The sequence below is a fragment of the Haematobia irritans genome, chromosome 3 (genome assembly GCF_050003625.1).
Source record: "Haematobia irritans isolate KBUSLIRL chromosome 3, ASM5000362v1, whole genome shotgun sequence".
NCBI classification, from domain to species: Eukaryota; Metazoa; Arthropoda; class Insecta; order Diptera; family Muscidae; genus Haematobia; species Haematobia irritans.
In genome coordinates, this window is record NC_134399.1 from 151,427,736 (window position 1) to 151,455,071 (window position 27,336).

The 27,336-nt window shown below is 31.0% G+C and overlaps 1 protein-coding gene across 7 annotated transcripts in view; it reads left to right on the plus strand.

Moving 5' to 3' along the window:
• The first annotated feature begins 11,685 nt into the window (after nt 1-11,685).
• Nucleotides 11,686-27,336, plus strand: part of sdk (sidekick cell adhesion molecule) — a 435,466-nt gene continuing 419,815 nt past the window's right edge. For 6 of the 7 annotated variants that reach the window (XM_075302955.1, XM_075302954.1, XM_075302956.1 and 3 more), the window contains exon 1: nt 11,686-13,303. In XM_075302955.1, coding sequence (XP_075159070.1) covers nt 13,111-13,303 — 193 coding nt within the window. In that variant the 5' untranslated portion in view covers nt 11,686-13,110. The remainder of the gene's footprint in view (nt 13,304-27,336) is intronic. The other variant, XM_075302953.1, reaches the window with a different exon arrangement.

Here is a 27,336-nt window from a genome sequence, read left to right on the forward strand (position 1 = left end):
TGTTTGCTCGAAACTGAACTTGGTCCCACGTCCACGGTTGCCACTCCTATCAAAAATTAATCTATCAAAATTTGAAGAAAATTATACCAAAAATCTACCAAAATAAAAAATAAAATATTTTGGAGTTTTTTGGAGATAATTTTTTTGTCAAAATTTTTATTTCTATAGAAAATTTTTGCAAAATTTTATTTCTATAGAACATTTTTTCAAAATTTTATTTCAAAAGAAAATTTTGCCGAATTGTGTTTTTTTAGAAGTTTTTGGTAAAATGTTATTTCTACAGAAAATGTTTGCAAAATTTTATTACTTTAGACATTTTTTGCGAAATTTTATTTCTACAGAAAATTCTTGTAAAACTTTATTTCTATTGATAATTGTGTCACAAGTTTTTTTCCTATAAAAATCTTTGGAAAATTTTATTTTGTCAATATGTTATTTGACCATAAAATTAAGAGGTACAATTTTCTACAGAAATGAAATTTTCCAAAAAAGTAGAACTAAAATTTTGACGAAATTTTCTATAGAACTGAAATTTTGACAAAATTTTCTATAGAAATAAAAATGTGCAAACATATTCTATAGATATAGAATTTTGACAAAATATTCTATAGAAATAAACATGTGCAAAAATTTTCTACAGATATAAAATTTTGATCGTCATTTGATGAATATCGTCATTTTTTGGGCAAAAATCGGAAAATCGGCATTTGCTATTTTTTGAATAAAAAATCGACAAAATGCCGATAAATTGGCAAAACTAGCAGCCCTGCCCCGAACATCTTCCTATTGTGGTGTGTATAACAATTTAACATCTTCTATGTATTTTTTGAAAACGCCTCAAGATATGCAACTTTTTTGTTGAGATATTGTTACACTATGCAGATTTAAACATGTTTGAAATTGGTTTGCTTTCAAGCCAAGATTTTTAACCATTTTCAAATGATTATGTTTTTATCCTATTTAAATTGTAAGCTATAGAATATTCACACAACCATAGCGATTGCCGATTCGTGAACGGTTACCCTAATGTAATTCTCATTGCAAGCCTTAAATTTTGTACTATATGTGACAAATATCAACAAGGGCCAGAGATTTGTAGCCAAATTAAAATTCATTATGCAATAGTAACATGCCAATCTTTGGTGACTGTATTCCCCAAACGTTCATTTATAATTGTATTAAAATATCGACAGAGGTAACAAACAATATTATATTTTTAGTTAAAACAAGTCTTAGCCTACATTTGAAGCGTTTTTATTTTAAATCTAAATTTCATTTCATTCATTCATTTCGGGAAGATTTCTTTAAATAAAAATATGTTTCTTTGTTTTAAGGAATTATTTGACTTACTTCAAAGACATACGACTTTAACCGGAGGGACGCAAATTTCCAAAACTTATGTCCTAAATTTAATAAAAAAAAACAAAGATTATAAACCCTAGTTTAATTAAAATTTTATTATTGTAAAAAAATTGTGGGGAATATTTTGTAATTTGCGCATACTAATATTTAAAAATTTACTTGTTGTTATTTTTTTTATACCCTCCACCATAGGATGGGGGTATATTAACTTTGTCATTCCGTTTGTAACACATCGAAATATTGCTCTAAGACCCCATAAAGTATATATATTCTGGGTCGTGGTGAAATTCTGAGTCGATCTAAGCATGTCCGTCCGTCTGTCCGTCCGTCCGTCTGTCCGTCTGTCCGGCTGTCCGTCCGTCTGTGGAAATCACGCTAACTTCCGAACGAAACAAGCTATCGACTTGAAACTTGGCACAAGTAGTTGTTATTGATGTAGGTCGGATGGTATTGAAAATGGGCCATATCGGACCACGTTTACGTATAGCCCCCATATAAACCGAACCCCAAATTTGGCTTGGGGAGCCTCCCGGAGCAGCAAAATTCATCCGATCCGGTTGAAATTTGGTACGTGGTCTTAGTATACGGTCTCTAACAACCATGCAAAAATTGGCCATATCGGTCCATAAATATATATAGCCCCCATATAAACCGATCCCCAGATTTGACCTCCGGAGACTTTTGGAGGGGCAAAATTCATCCGATCCGGTTGAAATTTGGTACCTGATGTTAGTATACGGCCTCTAACAACCATGCAAAAATTGGTCCATATCGGTCCATAATTATATATAGCTCCCATATAAACCGATCCCCAGATTTGTCCACCGGAGCCTCTTGGAGGAGCAAAATTCATCCGATCCGGTTGAAATTTAGTACGTGGTCTTAGTATACGGTTTTTAATAACCATGCAAAAATTGGTCCATATCGGTCCATAATTATATATAGCCCCCATATAAACCGATCCCCAGATTTGACCTCCGGAGCCTCTTGGAGGGGCAAAATTCATCCGATCCGGTTGAAATTTGGTACCTGATGTTAGTTTACGGCCTCTAATAACCATGCAAAAATTGGTCCATATCGGTCCATAATTATATATAGCCCCAATATAAACCAATCCCCAGATTTGACCTCCGGAGCCTCTTGGAAGAGCAAAATTCATCCGATCCAGTTGAAATTTGGTACATGGTGCTAGTATATGGTTTCTAACAACCATGCAAAAATTGGTCCATATCGGTCCATAATTATATATAGTTCCCATATAAACCGTCCCCAGATTTGACGTCCGGAACCTCTTGGAGGAGCAAAAGTCATCCGATACGGTTGAAATTTGGTACATTTTGTCAATATACAGATATAAAATTTTGATCGTCATTTGATGAATATCGTCATTTTTTGGGCAAAAATCGGAAAATCGGCATTTGCTATTTTTTGAATAAAAAATCGACAAAATGCCGATAAATTGGCAAAACTAGCAGCCCTGCCCCGAACATCTTCCTATTGTGGTGTGTATAACAATTTAACATCTTCTATGTATTTTTTGAAAACGCCTCAAGATATGCAACTTTTTTGTTGAGATATTGTTACACTATGCAGATTTAAACATGTTTGAAATTGGTTTGCTTTCAAGCCAAGATTTTTAACCATTTTCAAATGATTATGTTTTTATCCTATTTAAATTGTAAGCTATAGAATATTCACACAACCATAGCGATTGCCGATTCGTGAACGGTTACCCTAATGTAATTCTCATTGCAAGCCTTAAATTTTGTACTATATGTGACAAATATCAACAAGGGCCAGAGATTTGTAGCCAAATTAAAATTCATTATGCAATAGTAACATGCCAATCTTTGGTGACTGTATTCCCCAAACGTTCATTTATAATTGTATTAAAATATCGACAGAGGTAACAAACAATATTATATTTTTAGTTAAAACAAGTCTTAGCCTACATTTGAAGCGTTTTTATTTTAAATCTAAATTTCATTTCATTCATTCATTTCGGGAAGATTTCTTTAAATAAAAATATGTTTCTTTGTTTTAAGGAATTATTTGACTTACTTCAAAGACATACGACTTTAACCGGAGGGACGCAAATTTCCAAAACTTATGTCCTAAATTTAATAAAAAAAAAACAAAGATTATAAACCCTAGTTTAATTAAAATTTTATTATTGTAAAAAAATTGTGGGGAATATTTTGTAATTTGCGCATACTAATATTTAAAAATTTACTTGTTGTTATTTTTTTTATACCCTCCACCATAGGATGGGGGTATATTAACTTTGTCATTCCGTTTGTAACACATCGAAATATTGCTCTAAGACCCCATAAAGTATATATATTCTGGGTCGTGGTGAAATTCTGAGTCGATCTAAGCATGTCCGTCCGTCTGTCCGTCTGTCCGTCCGTCCGTCTGTCCGTCTGTCCGGCTGTCCGTCCGTCTGTGGAAATCACGCTAACTTCCGAACGAAACAAGCTATCGACTTGAAACTTGGCACAAGTAGTTGTTATTGATGTAGGTCGGATGGTATTGAAAATGGGCCATATCGGACCACGTTTACGTATAGCCCCCATATAAACCGAACCCCAAATTTGGCTTGGGGAGCCTCCCGGAGCAGCAAAATTCATCCGATCCGGTTGAAATTTGGTACGTGGTCTTAGTATACGGTCTCTAACAACCATGCAAAAATTGGCCATATCGGTCCATAAATATATATAGCCCCCATATAAACCGATCCCCAGATTTGACCTCCGGAGACTTTTGGAGGGGCAAAATTCATCCGATCCGGTTGAAATTTGGTACCTGATGTTAGTATACGGCCTCTAACAACCATGCAAAAATTGGTCCATATCGGTCCATAATTATATATAGCTCCCATATAAACCGATCCCCAGATTTGTCCACCGGAGCCTCTTGGAGGAGCAAAATTCATCCGATCCGGTTGAAATTTAGTACGTGGTCTTAGTATACGGTTTTTAATAACCATGCAAAAATTGGTCCATATCGGTCCATAATTATATATAGCCCCCATATAAACCGATCCCCAGATTTGACCTCCGGAGCCTCTTGGAGGGGCAAAATTCATCCGATCCGGTTGAAATTTGGTACCTGATGTTAGTTTACGGCCTCTAATAACCATGCAAAAATTGGTCCATATCGGTCCATAATTATATATAGCCCCAATATAAACCAATCCCCAGATTTGACCTCCGGAGCCTCTTGGAAGAGCAAAATTCATCCGATCCAGTTGAAATTTGGTACATGGTGCTAGTATATGGTTTCTAACAACCATGCAAAAATTGGTCCATATCGGTCCATAATTATATATAGTTCCCATATAAACCGTCCCCAGATTTGACGTCCGGAACCTCTTGGAGGAGCAAAAGTCATCCGATACGGTTGAAATTTGGTACATTTTGTCAATATATGGCCTCTAACAGCCATGTAAATATTGGTCCATATCGGTCTTTAGTTATATATAGCCGATGACTTATTACACAAAAATTGGTCCATATCGCCAAAAACATTCTTCCAAAACTTTATTTCCATAGAAAATTTTGTCAAATTTTATTACTATAGAAAGTTTTGTCAAAATTTCATTTCTATAGAAAGTTTTGTCAAAAGTTTATTTCTATACAAATGTTTGTCAAAATTTTATTTCCATAGAAAATTTTGTCAAAATTTTATTTCTATAGAAAATTTTGTAATCTACCAAAACTTTATTTCCATAGAAAATTTTGTCAAATTTTATTACTATAGAAAGTTTTGTTAAAATTTCATTTCTATAGAAAGTTTTATCAAAAGTTTATTTCTATAGAAATGTTTGTCAAAATTTTATTTCTATAGAAAATTTTGTAAAAAATTTATTTATTTATTATTTTAATTTTGTCAACATTTTATTTCTATACAAAATTTTGTCAAAATTTCATTTCTATACAAATTTTTGTCAACATTTTATTTCTATAGAAATTTTTGTCAAAATTGTATTGCTATAGAAAATTTTGTCAACATTTTACTTCCATAGAAAATTTTGTCAAAATTTTATTTCTATAGAAAATTTTGTCAAGTTTTTATTTCTATAGAAAATTTTGTCAAATTTTTATTTCTATAGAAAATTTTGTCAAAATTTTATTTCTATAGACAATTTTGTCAAGGTTTCATTTCTATAGAAAATTTTGTCAAAATTTTATTTCTATAGAAAATTTTGTCAAACTAGATTATATACGTATTTAATCGGCCTTTTTTTGTTTAATATATACCCCGTATGGGCTAACTTACAATTTAGAAGACAGTGTTAAAAATTTTTACGATACCTTGCCATCGGCAAGTGTTATCGCAACCCAAGTAATTCGATTGTGGATGACAGCCTTTAGTAGAAGTTCCTACGCAATCCATGGTGGAGGGTACATAAGATTCGGCCTGGCCGAACTTACGGCCGTATATACTTGTTTTTCTTTATTTAGCACATTTTTCAAAAAATAGATTAGTTTTAATTAGATTAAATTCGCTTTCATATATTTTTAGTAATGTTACAAATTTCTAAAGAATATTTTATTCCTTGTCTGATATTCACATGACACTTTTTTGTATGAAAATATTCAAAAGAAATCCCATTGACACTGCAATCTGCTATTTAAGTGCTTACACAAGCCACTTAGTAGAAAAGTATTTTTTCATGACAACATTAATGATGCTTAGGTATTAACCACAAATATCAGCAAGTTAAATACACGTAAAAAATAGTTTTTTTTAATCTCACTTGGAAAAATTCAATCAGCAAAAAAACTGTAATGATTAAATAATCGCAAAAAAAAATAAAACAGATTTTTATGTACTTTCGAACAGATTTTTATGTAATTGCGAATAAGTTCAAACTTTTATTTTTCATATGTAAAAGCTTAATGACATCAAATATTGAACCAAATAAGAAATTAATGATATGCTTCATGTCCAAAACAAAAAAAAAACGAAACACTTGTTGATACGTTTCGTTTAACACTAAACATAACAGAGTAATCCTTTTTTACATTTGAGTGTCATGTACACATTACGAGAAAACACTCAACTCAAAAGGATAACGAAATTGAGTTTCTCAATCACTCACTGGAGGTTTGTTGATTTACTCAATATGTTGTAGAGTTCTACTCTACAACCTGTTGAATACTTAACGAATTGTAAATTTTATGCGCAGAATCCTAACAAAGAACTAAAACATATATTGAGTGATGTTATGATTTATTTTCGGTCTATTGCCAGGTATTTTGGAAGGAGCTATTTAGTGGACACAAAGCACGTGCTAGTGAAGTGCATTGTTGATGAGTGAGCACACACATAGTATGTGGTGGTGTAGTACCATTACGAGCACATTGAAATTTATTTACACTTTTCTTATCGAAGGAGAAGAGTCCCGGTTTAGGATGGGGGTATGCAAATTTAATCTGGAAAAATTGGTCTATATCGCTCCATAATTATATATAGTCCAAATTTTACATCTAGAGGAGAGGGGGAGGAAATCTAGTACGAGATTTAAGTAAAAAAAAAAACACTTAAAAAATTTTCCATGCCGGTCCATAATAATATGTAGTTGGCTTTTTGAGTCTCATGGGGGAACAAATTTGATACAATAAGGTTAAAATTTGACGTATGTCTGTATATGACATCTAACTTCCATGCATATCGGTTCATAATCATATAAGGACTCCTTTAATGAAACGGATCAAAAACTTTTTAAACTGCCTTTTTATACCCGTCACCATACATGTTGATGGAGGTATAATAAGTCTTATTCCATTTGTCACACATAGAAATATCCATTTCCGACCATATAAAGTTTATATACTCTTGATCAGATAGAAATTCTTAGACGATAACGATGACGCAACCGTCCTGAAAGTTTGCACATATTTCGTTCCCATTTGCCTTAAATTGGAAATCTAACATATAAGTAATTTGTTCATAAATAAGTGTGCTGTTTATGAAAAAATGGGTCTATATAGACTGATCTCCCGACATGAGTTCTTTGGCTTCTAGAAAATGCAATATTTATCCGATTTGTCAGCAATTAGAAATCTAGAGGCATTTTAGGTCCATAAAGAGGTGTGCTAAATAATGGACTCCATCGGTCCTTGTTTTGGTAAAGGCACCATACAGACCGATCTCCCGATTTGACTGCTTGGTCGTCAATAGACCCTAATTTGTGTCCAAGTTGGCTGAAATTGGAAGTCTGCAGATATTTTAGGACATTATTGTGTGTAACGGCCCATGGTTAGGTTAGGTTAGGTTATGTGGCAGCCCGATGTATCAGGCTCACTTAGACTATTCAGTCCATTGTGATACCACAGTGGTGAACTTCTCTCTTATCACTGTGTGCTGCCCGATTCCATGTTAAGCTCAATGACAAGGGACCTCCTTTTTATAGCCGAGTCCCAACGGCGTTCCACATTCCAGTGAAACCACTTAGAGAAGCTTTGAAACTCTCAGAAATGTCACCAGCATTACGGAGGTGGGATAATCCACCGCTGACAAACTTTTTGGTGTTCGGTTGTAGCAGGAATCGAACCCATGATCTTGTGTATGCAAGGCGGGCATGCTAACCATTGCACCACGGTGGCTCCCATCGGCCCATGCTTTGCTATAGTCCCCATAAAGATCAATCTCCTGATGTGATTTCTTGGGCTTCTAGACACCACAATTTTTATCCGATTTCCCTTAAATTCGAAATCTAGAGGTGTTTTAGGTCCACAAAAACCGAATCGAAGTTTTTTTATACCCTCCATCATAGGATGGGGGTATATTAACTTTGTCATTCCGTTTGTAACACATCGAAATATTACTCTAAGACCCCATAAGGTATATATATTCTGGGTCGTGGTGAAGTTCTGAGTCGATCTGAGCATGTCCGTTCGTCCGTCCGTCTGTTGAAATCACGCTAACTTCCGAACGAAACAAGGTATCGACTTGAAACTTGACACAAGTAGTTGTTATCGATGTAGGTCGGATGGTATTGAAAATGGGCCATATCGGTCCACTTTTACGTATAGCCCCCATATAAAGGGACCCTCAGATTTGGCTTGTAGAGCCTCTAACAAAAGCATATTTCATCCGATTCGGCTGAAATTTGGTACATGGTGTTGGTATACGGTCTCTAATAACCATGCAAAAATTGGTCCATATCGGTCCTTAATTATATATAGCCCCCATATAAACCGATCCCCAGATTTGGCTTGTGGAGCCTCTAAGAGAAGCATATTTCATCCGATCCGGCTGAAATTTGGTACATGGTGTTGGTATATGGTCTCTAACAATCATGCAAAAATTGGTCCACATCGGTCAATAATTATACATAGCCCCCATATAAACCGATCCCCAGATTTGGCTTGCGGAGCCTCAAAGAGAAGCAAATTTCATCCGATCCGGCTGAAATTTGGTACATGATGTTGGTATATGGTCTCTAACAACCATGCGAAAAATGGTCCACATCGGTCCATAATTATATATATATCCCACACACACAAAAAAATATTTTTCTGATTCAATCACGAAATTAATTGATCCAATTAATTTTTTAATTGAAATGTCTTCAATCACGAAAATGATAGTATCAATCACAGTTTTAATTGGGCATAGAAAAAATCTTTGATTAACAAATTAATTGATGTCATTAGCAATTTTCAATTAATTTTTTAATTGATTCAATTAAAAATTTAATTGATTTTGAATGCAAACCCCAATTAATTTTTTATTTAAAAAGGTAACTATTTTCATCTACTTTCTGAATTGGCTTAGAGTTTTTATTTTGACTAAGAAATGTTCATCACTTTTTTTAACTGACTTAGTCTTCTGAATTTGATTAAAAAGTTAATTCTATCAATTAATTTTTTAATTAAAAATTTTAAAATTTTCAATCATTGACTTAATTAACCTAATGTTTCTATCTTGATTAAAAAGTTAATTGTATCAATTAATTTATTAATTGAAAAACATTCAACTTCAATTAACTTTTTAATTGGAAATATTCTGGTGATATTTTTTTCTGTGCATATAAACCGATCCCCAGATTTGGCTTGTGGGGCTTCTAAGAGAAGCATATTTCATCGGATCCGGCTGAAATTTGGTACATGGTGTTGGTATATGGTCTCTAACAATCATGCAAAAATTGGTCCACATCGGTCTATAATTATATATATCCCCCATATAAACCGATCTCCAGATTTGGCTTGCGAAGCCTCAAAGAGAAGCAAATTGCATCCGATCCGGCTGAAATTTGGTACATGGTATTGGTATATGGAATCTATCAACCGTGCAAAAATTGGTCCACATCGGTCCATAATTATATATAGCGCACATATAAACCGATCCCCAGATTTGGGTTGCGGAGCCTCTAAGAGAAGCAAATTTCATCCGATCCGGCTGAAATTTGGTACATGGTATCGGTATATGGTCTCTAGCAACCGTGCAAAAATTGGTCCACATCGGTCCATAATTATATATAGCGCACATATAAACCGATCCCCAGATTTGGGTTGCGGAGCCTCTAAGAGAAGCAAATTTCATCCGATCCGGCTGAAATTTGGTACATGGTATCGGTATATGGTCTCTAGCAACCGTGCAAAAATTGGTCCATATCGGTCCATAATTATATATAGCCCCATATAAAACGTTCTCCAGATTTGACCTCCGGAGCCTCTTGGAGGAGCAAAATTCATCCGATCCGGTTCAAATTAGGAACGTGGTGTTAGTATATGGTCGCTAACAACCATACCAAAATTGGTCCAATCACACAAAAATTGGTCCATATCGGTTCATAATCATGTTTGCCACTAGAGCCAAAAATAATCTACCAAAATTTAATTTCTATAGAAAATTTTGTCAAAATTTTATTTCTATAGAAAATTTTGTTAAAATTTTATTCGGTTCATAATAAAATTTTCATCATTGTCAAAATTTTATTTCTATAGAAAATTTTGTTCAAATTTTATTCGGTTCATAATCATGGTTGCCACTCGAGTCAAAAAATAATCTACCAAGATTTTATTTCTATAGAAAATTTTGTCAAAAGTTGATTTCTATAGAAAATTTTGTTAAAATTTTATTACTGTAGACATTTTTGTCAAAATTTTCTTTCTATAGAAAATTTTGTGAACATTTTTATTTCTATAGAAAATTTTGTGAAAATTTTATTTCTATAGAAAATTTTGTTAAAATTTTATTTCTTTAGAAAATTTTGTCAAAATTTTATGTCTACTTTGTCAAACTGAATTATATACGTATTGGATCGATCTTTTTTTATTTAATATATACCACGTATGGACTTACATACAATTTAGAAGATGGTGTTAGGAGGTTTTAAGATACCTTGCCATCGACAAGCGTTACCGCAACTTAAATAATTCGATTGTGGGTGGCAGTGTTTAGAAGAAGTTTCTACGCAAACCATGATGGAGGGTACATAAGCTTCGGCCTGGCCGAACTTACGGCCGTATATACTTGTTTTTATGTAAGTCTATATTTCGGTAAAGTCCCCATAAAGACAGATCTCCAGTTTTGAATTCTTAGGCATCTGAACACCGAGGAAAAATTTATAGAATTTACATATCAAATCATATGAAAATGTCAGCTAGTTAAATAAATTACAATTTTAATTTTAATATTATTGAATTGCAGAAATGTACAACTAAAAGCGTAGCATACATTCTTCAACTATTCTTTATTCCGAAAAGATAGATTAATTTCTTATTTGCCTTTTTGCTATCGGTTGTTTTCGATTTGATGGTATTGTACATTCTATTGTGAAGATAATTCTTTATTCCATTCTTTATGCGACATTTATTTATTTATTTATTTTTTAATTTTATTTGTTCATTTAAAACGGCCAAATGGTATATATTCTAAAAGATCTTCATTGGAAGTGAGAAAAATGGATAGAGAATCACTTAATGCGCTTAAGAAGTAATCGCAAAACTTCCAATTTGATTGTTTGCTGGGATGTCATATAAGTATATTCTATGGTTGGCATTCCTAATGTACACAATTCCTTCTTCATGTACATTTGGCGCTCAACTAACAATCTCTCCACTAAGCAACATACTCTCTCAACAATGTATTCACAACAAATTCTCCAACATTTTTGTGGAGCATTGGTAATATTAGTGGCAACAACACTATACAATACACCCCATCTTCACTCCTATTCAATATCACTCAGTCTTTGCATCAGAACTCATTTCACCACACATACGCTCACTCATTCATAGGGCATTTGGTAAAAGCAACAGCACTCAAATGTTTCGTTGAATTGCTAGTCGTTCAGTCGTAATTATTTGTTCGTTGTGTGCATAACGTTAAACGGGGTTGGATAATGTCGGTCGGCTAGCGAAAGAATTGTCCATTGCATGTTTGCCCCTCAGAGTGTTTGTTGTTTGTGGCTAAGCTGACCTGACTGCCGTCTTTTTGTGTGCATATTGTGTTGGGTGCAAATGCAAAAGTAGTGCGTCCCTTGTGAAGTGCATGACGGGAGTTTTTATTTTTCACAAAATAAAAGATTGAAAAAAAAACATATTTTTGACAACGAAGTGAAATTATAATAAATTTAAAGGAAAAAATTATATGGAAATGTATGAGAAAATTATTAGTGTTTGTCTCTTCCCATACCACAACAAAAATTAACAAGAAGCAGAACCACCTCAAAAAAGCGGTTTGACTACTTTTGTAAACATCTTTTTGTTTCAAGAGCTAAGATGTTTTTTAGCCAATGTTATTTGTTGGTGGTGGCAAGCATTAATCATCATTTGCCGTGATCATCATCACCAAGAGTAACCAAAAGAACAAAGATCAACAACATTTGTGGGAATTCAAATTCCAGATTGGTTTTAGGGTGTTGATCGGAAGCAATGCAAATTAGTGGGGAAAAAATTAAATATGCTACTCTTTCGTCATATGGCTAAAGATTGAAAACAAGAAATGCCAACATGTTTGAGAAATGCCAATTAAGTAAGAGTGTATTTGTGATTAAACAAAAAAAAAAACAAATTCAAAATTATTAGAGCGCAAATTGAAGAAAATCTAATTGTTTACAATGCCCATGTGAATTTATAAATTAAAACAAAAATTAAATCCCATTGTGCTTAAGTCAGTCCATATAGCAAGAGCAGTTACTAATAAAAAACAACTATCAACCATCTTTTTTCTTTGCCCAACACAAATAAAATTGTTGTTGTATGTGGATTTATACGTGTATCGGTGAATTTTGTATATGACGGAATTGTTGATGTGTTTCGAGCCGCTGTAGTTATGTTGTTTTAATTCCATGCTATTCATTCTTACTCACCTTTACCTCTTGTTGTTGTTGTGCCCAACAGAGTTGTTGTTGCTGAAATTGTGAGAAGTACTGAGTACACCATACCGGGCAGGTGTGTTTCTCATTCTCTCTACTGATCGAGAGTGAAATAAGAAGAAGAAGAGTATGAGTTGAATTTAACGATCGTTAACGTTTCCTCCAACTCAATACAATCAATAAACAATCCATCGTGCAGTGAATAATAAAATAAACAAAACCGAAGAGAAGAAAAAAACAAAACAGAAAAGAGAAAAAAGCAAAACATGAATTCCAAATAGAAGAAAAAGGTCAACATTTATAACCTTTCCATAAAAAAAAACGTGATACCCCTTCAAGAGAAAAAAAGAGTTAATAGTGTAAGGGTATTGTAAACTTCCTTAAACTTATTGATATCAAGCCATATAACCACCATGGAAGAATTGGAAAGGCGGCATTTAAATTTTAAGATCTCATCATCATTTTCATTATCTACCATACTACCCCCAATGTCGCCATCGGTATCGTCTACTATGTCATCAATGAGGAGGTTATCAAAGATTCATTTGTGGATTACGTTAACAATCTTTGTCCTCTGTTCACGGATCAACAGCTGTCATTCAATAGGTAAGTGCTTTTATGTGTTTTCATATTTTCAATACCCTACAACCCTATGAAATGGTATAATAAATTTTGACACATAGTTTGTGAGATATCGAAAATCGAAGTCCGTTTATAGGATTAATAAATATAGGATGAATAAATATTCTTGACCTTGCACAAAAACATCCTGACGACGTCTGTCATTCTAACCATATTTATGTCCGTTTATCTGCTGTTTGTCGGTTCATGTCCTGATAGAGTGATTACCATTTGTCTCATTTTGATGCCCTTAAGATACAATATACTATCCTCGAACGTGTGTCATTTGGCTTTTTTACTACCATGGTAGTACTTTTGAAAACATTTTGGAAAATAAGAGAATTATACATTTTGCTTAACGTTAATTAAAAAATATAAATATAAATTAAAAAACAACATTTAAATTAAAAAACAACATTTAAAACCTCTAAACAATAGACACCCGCTGTAGCTGAAATATTGTCCACATTTGGGAGGTATCCACTTATGATTCGGTAATTTTAATGTATTCATATAGGCAGTAGAGCCTGATTCTATTGCCACCTCTAAACAGTGGAAAATTTTTGAGAGACGTTTGTCATACTTGCACTTTAAAATAGCATTTTATAACTAGACATTTCCCAAATGTTGACCATAATTAGGTGACCACGGGTGTCTACTTCTGGAAGGTTTCACTTTATCACGAAAATTCCCCACTTTTGAGAGGTGTCTGATTTTCAGACTATCCAAAATTAAGATGATGAGATGTACCAAGAGCTTTTGCTACACTCAAAAAAAAGTTTACTTGGATCCAAAGATTTTGACCTTCCCTTAAGGAATTTGGTATTGACTCCGAGCCAAAGATGCGCCTTCTTTAAAATAAAGACATTTTTTTCGAACCTCCCTGGCTTTAAATCTGGGATCAATAAAATCAAAATTGGATACAGATCTCATTCATCTAATTTTTATTTTCTTTTTGCGATATATTAATAAAGGTGTTTATGTACAAAAAAATTCCAATTTCAAAATCCAAATTATGCCAGGTACGTCGAAGTAAAAACAGTTTTCTTAATGCTAACAAACTTTTAAACGAAAGGTGCAAATCCTTAAAATAAGTCTTAGCCTATATTTGAAGCGTTTTTATCTTAAATTTAAAAATTCAATATATCAGTTAAGTTAAAGACGATTTCTTTAAATTAAAAATGTTTTTCTTTATTTTAAGGAACATTTGCCTTATTTCAAAGATCTACAACTTCAGCAGAGAGTCGCAAAATTTCAAGATTTGTGTCCTATATTTAATGAAAAAATTTAATTCAAATGTCATTGCTTTAACGATTTTTGTCCTTAGCATTGATTCCGAAAATTTAAGTGGCATAATCTTCCATATTATGTCAATATTTTTTTCAGTGTAGATAGTTCAACATTTAGGATCTGGTCCTCACCACAAAAAGTGGCAAGAGAGAAATTAAAATTTTAACGATGGTTATAGCCTTCAAATTTTGTAAAATTCCTATGTAATTGTATACTGTATGGAATCCCTTTGAATTTTGTTGTACACCAAAAAAAAAAAAGTGAACTGTTTTATAGGAAGAATGAACTACCTCGCACGAAAATTGAACTAAATTTTACTCCACAGTTTGAGATTTCCACAAAGCGATGTTAGAACTAGGAAAATTTAATGGCCTGCAGTTCACGAAGTTACATCTTCTCATAGAAGAAAAAATTAACCAAAAGTAAAGAAGAAAATCATTGGCGCCAAATCATGACCTTTTTAGTCATGCAGTAGTTCATTCTTACAATCGTATGAATCGTATGAAAATCTTCTTTTGCTTTAGTTCATATTGAACATATGTGTACGGTCATTGAACTGTATACCCACGTTTAGTTCACAAAATTTTTGAGACGTACTTAAAAATAGTAAGATTTCATTAAGCTGTGGAAAATTTCGAAAAAAAAAAATAATAATAATCCTAAACTACTAGCAAATAAATTTGATTGCTTTGCATTTCGTCTTTCTAAATTAATTCCTTCACACATGCAACTGCAAACTGACCATAGTACCCACTTTAAATAATAGTACCCACTTTAACGAGCCAAAAAATAATCTACCAAAATTTGGAAAAATTTACCAAAAAACTACCAAACAAAATCATCCTATAGGAAATATTCTTAAAATTTTATATGTAAATTTTTGCCCAAATTTAATTTCTTTGAAAATTTTTATTTCTATAGAAAATTTTCTTGAATTTTTTTTTTTTTTTCTATAGAAAATGTCAAAATTTTATTTCTATAGAAAATTTTTCAAAATTTTATTCCCTAGAAAATTTTCTCAAAATTTTTATTTCTATAGAAAAATTTCTCAAAATTTTATTTCTATAGAAAATTTTGTCAAAATTTTATTTCTAAAAAAAAAATTGTCAAATTTTATTCCCCTAGAAAATTTTCTCAAAATTTTATTTCTATAGATAATTCTCTCAAATTTTTTTTCTATCACTCATAGAAAAAAGTCTGCTAAAAACAGCAGTCGATGTCTGCTGTTATATTTTTGTACTTCAGGGTTATAAATTTTTCCCCAAAGCATATTTAAGAACCAAAAGTAGTTTTTGGTATATTTTTGCACTGTAATAGAGGTCTGCACAATTCCATTTGTAAATGCAGAGTACACGTGTACTTGCTACATGAGTACATCTATTTGAGAGATTCGCAAAACAATTGGTACACATTTTGATGAACACCAAAAGCCACGAGTAACTTCTTGTTGCTATTCTGATGACTTCACTACCAACAAACACATATTCCTCTTTCTCTCTTATTGAAGTGTACTCAGAGTGATCACGTCGAGTATGTTGCGAGAACAAAACTTCATAGAGTACTACATGTACCACATGCAGTTTCAGAAATACAAAAAAACAGTTAGTCTCCATAATATATGTTTTGGTTTGTTATAAAGAGGGGCAAACGTTAAGGTAAGTGTGTGACATACATAAATATATGAAATATGTGATATACATACATATCTATGATTAATAATAATGGAAAGTTTTGCTTCGCACATACTGAGAAATACTTGTGGTACCACGTGAAGTGAAGAGAATCCATGTTGTACTTTTTGTCAAGTACTTACATTTTTATTGTTCCTTTTTTTCGGAACACATATTGTTTCGGATAAGTACTTGGTGGTATTTGACAAGCAAGTATTCTCTTCACTTCACTACTTGCGCTCTGAGAGAAAGACAGAGTATGTACTATATTCGACAGCGAATTGCATACATGCAGTGAAAAGTTATTCGATGCAGACCTCTACACTGTAATATACTTACAAGCTCCTAAATACGATCAGCAAACATTTTGTTTGCTGTTATGCCTCAATTCGATAAATATTCAGATTTTTTGGTCAAATACTATAGATATTCATAAAATATTGTTTTAATTATGTTAGGATAGCTCCTAAGTTGACATTTTTGTTTGTTTTAGCCAAAATAAAACATGTTTTAGTTTAATCGAGCTTCAAAAATAGCAGGAAATGTTTGCTATTTCAGCAAACAGTGACTGCTGTCCCTTTTTCAGCAGACTTTCTGCTGTTTTAGCAGACTTTTCTGCTGTCCCTACTAAAAAATTTCTTTGGGTGATAGAAAATTTTCTCAAAATTTTATTTCTATAGAAAATTTTTTCCAAATTTTATTTCCATAAAAATTTGTAGAGTATCTCTTAGGAATATTTTGCAAAATCTACCAAACATCAAGAATTATACCAATCTCCAAAAAAATAAAATATCTACCAATTGTGGTAGAATTTTACCAATTGTGGCAACCGTGAAATCAATGCGATGAAAATATATACACACTGAGTATTGCAGATTTTCTACAGCATCAACTAATTAGGTAGAGGGTATTTTAAATTCGGCTCAGCCAAATTATGTACCAATCTTATTAGTTATGTTTTTTTCTTTTACAAAATACACATAAATTCCTGCAAAAAATGTCATTTCATAGGCATTAGATTACACTTTGTTGGCATATTTCATACTAAACAGACGGACGGATACAAGTCTCATTCTATATTGGTATTGTCTGTTTATGTGTATCCCACAGTTGTCAGCCACTGGTAATGTTGTTGTTGCTGTTTTTTTGTGATTTTTCTTCGTTTTGTGACACTTGTTATAAATGGATATTTGAATAGCTTAAAAGTTTTTGATATTTCATGGAAATTACTGGCGACTAGTCACAATGTGAATTTTCGTAAAATATTTCTATGCCAAATAGAAAAACACAGATTTCAATTCAGAAAATTAAAAAGTAAGCACTTTAAGTAATTTGAATTTATGAATATCTTTAAATATTTTGACCAACAACAATGGTTTAATCCATTAAAGATCAAACGATAATTCTTATGATTAAAATAACAAAACTTATATCTAACATTGATGGGGTCAAGAGATAGAAATTTGATATCCGACCCGTGGCAAAAATCTGGCATTATATTACCCTGAAAAATACTGTTGTAAGACCAAAGATTTCTTGACCTTAAAATAATTTTGCTTAGCAAAGTCGATAAACTTTTCAATGAAATCCTTTTGTCCTTAAGTTAATTGATACGACTTACCACTGGGTATCTTTATAGGAGAGAAAAGTTTTTGGAAACTACTCCCATCGTGATGTTATATACCTAATGTGAGCTAAAAGTGTTTACTGGTTTGATTGTGACGACGATTTTGTTTTTTGTGAAATATTTGCTAAGTGTGACCGTAACATAAGACCAACATGGCTTTAATAATTCTGAAAAATATCTTCAAAATTAATGAAATCGTCTTTAAATTTGTAGACTTTTTGTATCTTGAAATAGGAAAATAGCAGATGTTTTTTAACTCTTGATTTTAAAGACATTGTTTACTTGAAATATAGCATAATTTCTACTGAAAGTCGAATTTGTATTTTGAGATTTAAGTTGTTGTTATCACAATTTTAAAAGACTTTGATAGCACATGAAGAAAAAAGCTGAAAAGACGAATAAGTTAAAAATTTTCCTAGAATCAAGTACGCCAAACTCAAATTTAAGAGAGCATTGTGTCTTGAAAGTATCCTTACATCAATTCTCAGCTTTTTTGGCTCAGAACCAATACTAAAATCATTGATGTGAAAAATCAAAATATTTGGAACCGGGTATGATTTTGTTCCATTGTGTCTTTAACTTCATACAGTGCCAATTTTTTTTTTCTTCGAAATACGACATAGAAAAAATAATTATTTTTAATAAATTTTCTTCAATTTAACACAAAGAATTATCTCATTTGTAATAAGTTGCAATTAGAAAAATATTTTGGTTACAATTTTCTAAAAAAAAAACATATGGGTGGCTTAACATTTTTTGGGTGCAATATTTTGGTTTTTCGACACTCCCGTCAAAATATCTCGAAAACTAAACAAATGAAGTGTTTTCTTATCTGATGAACGAGTTTTTATAAAATCAAAGTTTCTATTGACCCAAAAAAAAAAAAATCTAAAAAAAATCATATAAAAAAGGTTAGAGACAATCTTTGCAACACTGGCCTAAAAGTTGGGTTTATTCGATCTTAAATAAAATACTTTATAATATTTGTTTAAAATTTATTTCCACACAAACCTTTTTTTTTCTCTTATAAAAATTAGTATAGATGACCGTAGCAGAATATGCACTGAATAAAATATTATCGTGTGGCCAAAGATTTTATGACCTTAAAATACGATTGCATTTTTGCTTAATATAGAACACACATTTCTCTGAAATAAAGTTTTTTCCTTGTCCAAAAGTCGATAAACTTTTCAGTTTTGCCCGTATAATTAAGTGACTCGGCTTAAAAATGGGTATTTTAACATGAAAGAAAAATTTGTTTGTCTAAGGTCAACTTGGCTTTAATAATTCTGAAAAATTCTTCAAAATTATTGAAATCGTCTTCAAATTAGTAGACTGTTGAAGCCTGTTCAACCATCTTTACCTTGATTAAATGGGCATTAATGTATATGTATAATTGAATTGTATTGACTGAATTAATTTATATTTGAATTGGACTCTTAATGAAATTGAACAAATTGAACTGAAATAACTGAACTATCAAATTGAAATTGTGAATTACCTAGTATAGAGAAAGTGGCAACTCTTTGCTTTTCTCTTCAGTGAAAGCTTTCACTTAAATTTAATCTTAGCGATATTCGTCCTTCTCTACCGATAAAATGAACTGCTGAATTAACTAATTTGTACACTTAATATGTCTGATTGCATTTTTTTATATGTCACTTGTGCACCGTCATCACGCTTGGTAAGCTGCCATCCCAATAAAGCTCCAGACAAAACCTGAAATCTTGCCCTTTCTTTATATTTTCTCTTTTTGGTATTTTACAATTCCGGGAGATTCTTAAACCGCAATCGCTTAACAGTCCACGATTCAAGGAGCTCATCCAGAATTGTACATAGACTTTTTGTATTATTACTACAAATCAAAAAATCGTTCAAATATAGGAGATATTTTCCAATACTTTAAAGAAAAAAGTGTTTTACTTGAAACATAGCCTAATTTCTACTTGAAGACATTTTTAAAGAACTTTGGTAGCACATGAAGAAAAATTGTGAAAAAACGAATAATTTTAAATTTGTTGCCTAGAATCATGTACACAAAATCGAAATTTGAAAGAGAGTTGTGTCTTAAAAATATCCTTACATCAATTATCAGCTTCATTGGCTCGGAATCAATAACAAATTCCTTATTGTAAAGACAAAATCTTTGGAAGCGGCCAAGCTTTTTTTCAGTGTGGATGAACTTTTTTTAGTAGATTGTTTTTATACATTTTCCATATAGCGGCATTAACATAAATTACTACATTAACATAAATTTTACACAATTCTTTTTTACGCAAGATTTAATTTTTAATCAGCAACACCACAAAATTAAAGAACATTTATTTGATACATTTCTCTTGTACAGTTCTAGATTTCTAAGACCTTGTAGCTATCGCTTTATAATGCCACTCCAATAATTTCTCACAAATTCATGTCCATAATCCATAATCACCAAAAACCATAATCACCAGGTGGCTATGGTTTCCAAATAAACCTGAATCATGTATAAAATTGCCACAATTTCAGTTATTTCCGTGAAAACTATGAATATTGAATTTTTGTTTACTGTGCATATTTTTTTCACATATCCATCTGGTTTCCATTGCTAGCCCTACTCATATTCTCAGACACTCTCTCGATCTCTGCGCTTCAATGTTTGTTATTATTTAGGTGTAATAAACACGTTTTCACAGCAATTTAATAAACAAATTATAAGCCATTTATCGCACAAGTTGTACATTGTTGCTGTGTATGTGCTTGTACAAAAGTTTTTTATTTTCGTGACATTCAATACTCACAAATAAAAATAATATAATCAAATTTGTTTTGCAAATTAAAAAAAGTTACGGATATTGTTTTACAGGAAGAAGAATATTGTAGTCGCTATAGACAACCACCAAAACATTCGAAAATTTTTACATTTTATGTTAAACTACTGCAATATTAAAATTGCATCTGCTTTTCAAATTTCAACCCTAAGTACTGGCATAAGTGTCCATAAGCAAGGGAAACAATTGGATGACTGCACGTGAATTTATTTTTATGAATTTTTCTTTTCTTTGTTATTTTTTCGGTATTTGCTTTGGCCAACATAGTAAATGTATTTTGTTTGATTATATATTTCATTGAAAACAAAATCAATTGTATACAATTGTATTGTCACAATAAAGTAAAGCAACTAAAGAGGTCAGGACAATATTGGAGATGTCAATTCTATTAGCAATGGTTTCGTTGCGCATAAACATTCTTGGCAAAAACGTTTTTTTTTTTTTTTTGCAAAAAAATATCGTCTTTGTTGAGAATGTTATTCGTTTGTTATGAGAAACAATCTTACATTACCAAAAAAGACGAGTATTTTTAACGATAACACTTCTTGACTTCCTGCAAAAGACGTCACCCCTTTAATGCCGAAGTTTGTCACTAAGACAATAGAAAGTCGTAAAGTGATTTTGTCTAATATTTCATTTGAGGAAAATCGATTATGGTCTATGACAATGGTCCATTCTTTGATATAGACCAATATGGAATAAATTTCTTTTCTCAGGAACGAAATTTTAGACAAACAATATCTTCTTTTGCCCTTAAAAAATTTTTTCATTAAAAGCAAATGAAACATATTAGCTATAAACGTTAAATTACTCTTCAAAAAGTCGGTAAACAAACATTTTGTAAGAAAGAGGAAATTCGTTTATCTAAATGTTCACTCCGGAGGAAAGTAGTTTTTCTTTGCTTGTAACTCCTAATTTTATTTTTTTATGGAACATCCGTTTGCCTGAGCCCCTTTACTTGATTCCACCAAGAAGTAAAGCTAAAAATGATGCAATATGATGACATTTTAGAGGAGAGGAGTACTATGTACTCTTGACAATCTAAAAATTAAATATGGAGTTTATATCCTAACCTCTCCCAGATTAGATATAGCCTTTGGTGTTCGTCTGTCCACCTATTTGTTGTTCGTGAGACAAAGGTCTAAAGTTTTATTAGGTCTTCATGAAATTTGGTACGTATAGCACCCGTTTTTAGGAATAAGAAGGAATGCCTTTGAATGTAGAAAACATCATATTTTGATTGATTGAAAATGTGTTTTTAATGCTTAAAACGTGAAATTCAAAGACTGGCTTATATGGAAGTTATTTCATTAAACATATTTCTGACCCAAGAAAAATATTTAATAAGTCTATGTAACGAGGTGGTTTAGAGAGAAACATTAATATCGGGTGGAGTTTAGATTTTTGGGAATCTGTCTACGGTAAATCGATGGCTACGATTAAAATTGGGTTATCGCTGATTTGTTTTAGGGCCAGATATGTTTAAATGGAACATGCTCCAACACTGAAAAAAGTGAACCCACCAGGAAGAAAACTTTCGGTTAATTTTAGAAAATTTTGAATATTTGTAGAAAATTTTAACTAAACAGTATTACAAACGTTGGCATCACGCCGATGTCATAAAAATAAGTAAATATTTTTCGACAAATTCAAGAAAATTTATTAGACATAAATAATTTTTTTCACATTTTAAAGAAAATTTTGTAGTTTGAGGGAAAAAATTGGAGTTCAAAATTGCAAGAATGTCTTTAGTGACATACGAAGTTCATGATGAACGCATTTTTGGTAAAATTTACAAATTTAAAAAAAAATCTGAACTATTTTGTGGAAGACAAAAATTTAGTTAATCTTTATGCTTCATTTGAGTATATTTTTTTCCTGGATATTAGTTAATTTAACTAACGTACACAAAAAATTATTAGAGTAAAGAAAACTTTCTCCAAACATAATAATTCCATGAACTAAAATAAAGTTAAATTATGACGAAATACCCATTATAAAGAACTGAAAATCCCAATACCTGGGAGTACGCTATAATCGTGTTTCAGTCCATAGATACTGAGGAGATAGTTTTTTATGGAAGTAAATAAATGTATTAAATAATGATGTTGATGCTGATGCAAAATAAAATTAACCAAATTTTACTGGAGAACTAACTTTGGAAAGTTCATTGTGCATTATTTTCAATGAAGCACAGTACATTGCTCTCCTATTGCCATAGTTTAATAGTTTTAGCTTTTATTTATGAAAAATATTTTTTTAATTATTTTCAGCACTAAAAAAATATTGACCTAATATTAAATATTATGCACCTTAAATTTTAGGCCCCGCAATTCACACAATATTAAGGAAAAATTTCTTTAAAATAATGAAGCATAATTAATAGTTTATAACATTTGTTTCAAAAAATTTTTTTTTATTAAATTTATTTCAAATTTGCATCCCTCCATTAAAGTTGTATGTCCTTCGCCGAAGGAAACATTTTCTTATAGTAAAGAAAAACATTTTTAAATTGAAGAAATCCTATTTAAATGCACTGATGTATTGAATCTTTAGATTAACCACAAAAACGCTTCAAATATCGGCTAAGATTTATTTTGCATCTTCCCAATAAACACAATCATTTGAAAAATGCTAAGATTACACAATTTTTCAAAGGATTAGGGTTAAGTTCAATTTGAGAAAATCGAGTTCTCAACAAAAATAGACATTACGCTCTACGGTGAACAACAACCATAGTGTTTCAACTGTAATCCTCAAATTGAAATTCATAGCTACACAATAATTTCTCAAGCAGTTTTCGATGTAAGGCAAATTAAATATTGACATTGTTGCTAATATTTTCTAACTGAATGCCAATACACAATTTCTAGGGATTTTAGGGAATTTATTTTCGACAAAAAATTGAATCCATAGGATCCAAAATCGTAAATTGCTTACACAAGACGATGAGGTCAAGTACTTATGTGCCAACCAACTGAAGAACTACATATTCGATTGAGTCCACGTTATTGTTCATGCAAGGTCGGACTGTCCATGTATCTGCTCATGTATTCCCGAAAGGTATATATATTCAAAAGTCCATCTGAATTATTAGATTCCACAAAAATGCTCACAATGTTATAATTCTATATGAAATTATTTTTTTTTTTGTAGTACTTTTAACCGCCTACATATTTCAAAGACCTCATCATTATTTCTTCACTTCTACTTTTTTGCAGACCAGCAATATTATTTTGGATATCTTTGCACTTTGAATTGTGTATGCTCTTCTTATAATGTTTTGTTGTGGGTTTCTCTTCCTCTCTGTATTTTGTTTTTTTTTTTTTTTTTTGTATATTTCTTTTTGATTTGTTTACATATAGTTGTCAATTGTAATTCATTGCCATTATTTTACTGTTGTCTTCTGGTTTTGTTTCTTTCTGTCTTTTTTGTTGATCTCATGGTCCAACCCCCACAAATAGGGGTCATTTGCTTTATAGCGTACAAGTCTTCATCAAAGCGGTATGCTCATTGTAATTGCAAATGCCACACACATACACAACCCCACAAACAAACAATCTTTGGCATTTTCATATTTTCTTTTGATAATTGGCAAATTGTTACTTTTATATTATATTTATTTAGATTACTTGAGTTGTGTTTGTTGTATTGGTCATAGTTGTCGGTTAGACAATCGACTCCAGGTCCGTCCATATGTCCGTCCCTCCAAATAAACTTTTCATTTGAACTTATTAATGCCTTTTTGTTCATTGCTTTTGTAGTATGGAATTGATTGAATTGGTGTGTTTGTATGTCGGGCCAATTAATTGGCTCCAACGTTTCTTTGGCAAGTAATAAAGTGTCTTCACTACTTTGTAGTGTCTCGATTTTATTTATATATACAAATGCCATAAATAGGATTTTATTTGTCTATTCTCATTCAATATCAATTTCAAAATGAAATTATTGTTGCGTAAAATAATAAGAATTTACATTCTTCGATTTGACACAGTAGTCTTAATATTTTCATTATACCATTGAATTTTATATAAAAGTTGAATGGGACAATTTGAACTGACTCTGTTTTTTTAGCAAGATAAAAAATAAGTAACATAATTAGTCAATTTAAAAACAGCTATGAAAAAAAACTTTAATATAAAATAGTTGGGTAGGTCATGTTTCTCATACTAGCTATCAACGTTGGCCCGTATATATAATTTTTTTAATTCCAAATAATAAATTTTTAAAGTATATCATGTAATTATTAATTAAATTAAGTGATATTAAATTAAGCTAAATGAAACTAGATTTATTTGAAATATTTTGAATAACATATATTTAAATTGTATTTAATTAATTAAAGTAAAATAAATGCCTTTCATGTCCATGTTCACCTACAATGAAAAAACAGTGAACTCACCAGGAAGAAACATGTTGGCTAATTTTAGAAAATTTAGGTTAATTTTGGAAAATTGTAACTGAACAGCAATACAGACGCTGACATCACGCTGATTTCACAAAAATATGAAAATATTTGTCGATAAATTCAAGAAAATTTGTTAGACATAATTAATGTTGTCCACTTGTTAAAGAAAATTGTGTAGTTTGAAGGAAAAAATTAAAGTTCAAAATAGTAAAAAATGTCTTTTCTGCCATACGAAGTTCAAGGTGATCGGCCCATCATTGGTAAAATTGACAAATTTTCTGAACTACTTTGTGGGAGGCACGTACACTGAAAAAAAGCATGCGCGGTTCCAAAGATGTTGTCTTTACTTTAACAATTTTGTTATTGATTCCGAGCCAAAGAAGCGGATAATACAAGTAAGGATACATTTAAGACACAATTCTCTTTTAAATTTGGGTTTTGTATACTTACTTCCAGGAAGCATTTTGATTTTTCAGATTTTTTTCTTCATATGCTATCAAAATCCTTTAAAAACGAGTTAACGACAACTTTATTTTCCAAATTCAGACTCGACTTCCAGTAGAAATTATGTTATGTTTCAAGTAAAAAAGTCTTTAAAATAAAGTGTTGAAAATCATGTCCTATTTTTGAACGATTTTTTGTTTTGTAGTCAAGATGCAAAAAGACAACAAATTTAAAGACAAAGTCATTAATTTTAAAGAATTTTTATGAATTATTAAAGTCAAGTTGGCAATAGCCCAAAATTTTTTTCTTTCATGTTATTTTTAAGTGAAATCACTTAATTATAAGGACAATACGACATCATTGAAAAGTTTATCGAGTTTTGGACAAGGGAAAAAACTTTATATTAGAGAAATGCGTCTTCTAAGCTAAGCAAAATTTGCATTCGTATTTTAGGGACATGAAATCTTTCGCCTCACGACAATATTTTTTTTTTCGGTGTAATTAGTAAATCTTTATGTTTCATTTGTGTACAATTTTCCTCTTTCTTAGTTAATTTAACTAACGTACACAAAAATTATTAAAGTCAAGAGTCAAACTTTCTCAAATATAATAATTCCATAAACTAAAATAGAGTTAAAATGGCTTTAGTGAAATATAGGCTCACTTTTTTTGAGTGTATATTCGAAGCTTTTTTATCTTTAATCCAAAGATTTAATATATCAGTTAATTTAAAATATTGTTTCTTTAAATCAAAATTGTTTTCTTTACTTTAAGGAAAAATTGTCTTACATCAAATACTTGCGATTTTATCGGAGGGATGAAAATTTCAAAAGATTCGTGCCCTAAATTTAAAGAAAACCATTCTTAAAGCAAAGATTATTAACTTTCTTTTAATTAAAATTTTATTATTTTTGATTTGTCCATAAAATTGTGTATAATTTAAGTGTCAAAATCTTTCATATAAGGCCCATATTTTTCCGTTACGTTTCAAATTTTCACGTTAATTACTACCTATGTCGTGAATAGCATAAATGTAATTGAAATGAATATTCGAACATAGATGTAAATTTCATTATACGACTGACAAGCGTTTACTTAGTTTATCTCAAATTATTTTATTTTTTTATTAATTTATTAATTCTAAATTAAAAAAATTATTAATTTCATTTAATTGAATTACTAAATTAAATTAAATTTAATTTATGTCTTTTGAATAATATGAAATTTGTACAGAACTATTGTAATTAATTTATACCGATCTAATTAAATTTAATGAATTAAGTTCACATAAATGCTTCTCATTATCTCATTAGGCTCATTATTCTGACTGAGAGGCATTTATTTTTTTTTTATATTTTATTATTTTAATTTTCAATAATAAATGTATTCAATTTATTTATTTATTTATAATTAAATTTATTGTCTTCAAATTTAAAAATAAATGCTCCTTTTAATTAAGTCTAACAAAACAAGGTCGAAGAAAATCAAAAAATTTTAATAACTAATTATTTTTGTTTTTATTATTTAATTCTAAACAATAAATTTCATTATTTGCTTAATCTATTTCTTAATGAAAAAATATTGTCGCGAGGCCAAAGATTTCATGTCCTTCAAATACGAATGAGAATTTTGCGAGACGCATTTTTCTGATATACATTTTTTTTCTTTATCCAAAAGTCGATAAACTTTTCAATGAAGTCGTTAATGTGATTCAACTTAAAAATGGGAATCTTTCCATGAAAGAAAATGTTGTTTGAATAAGGTCAACT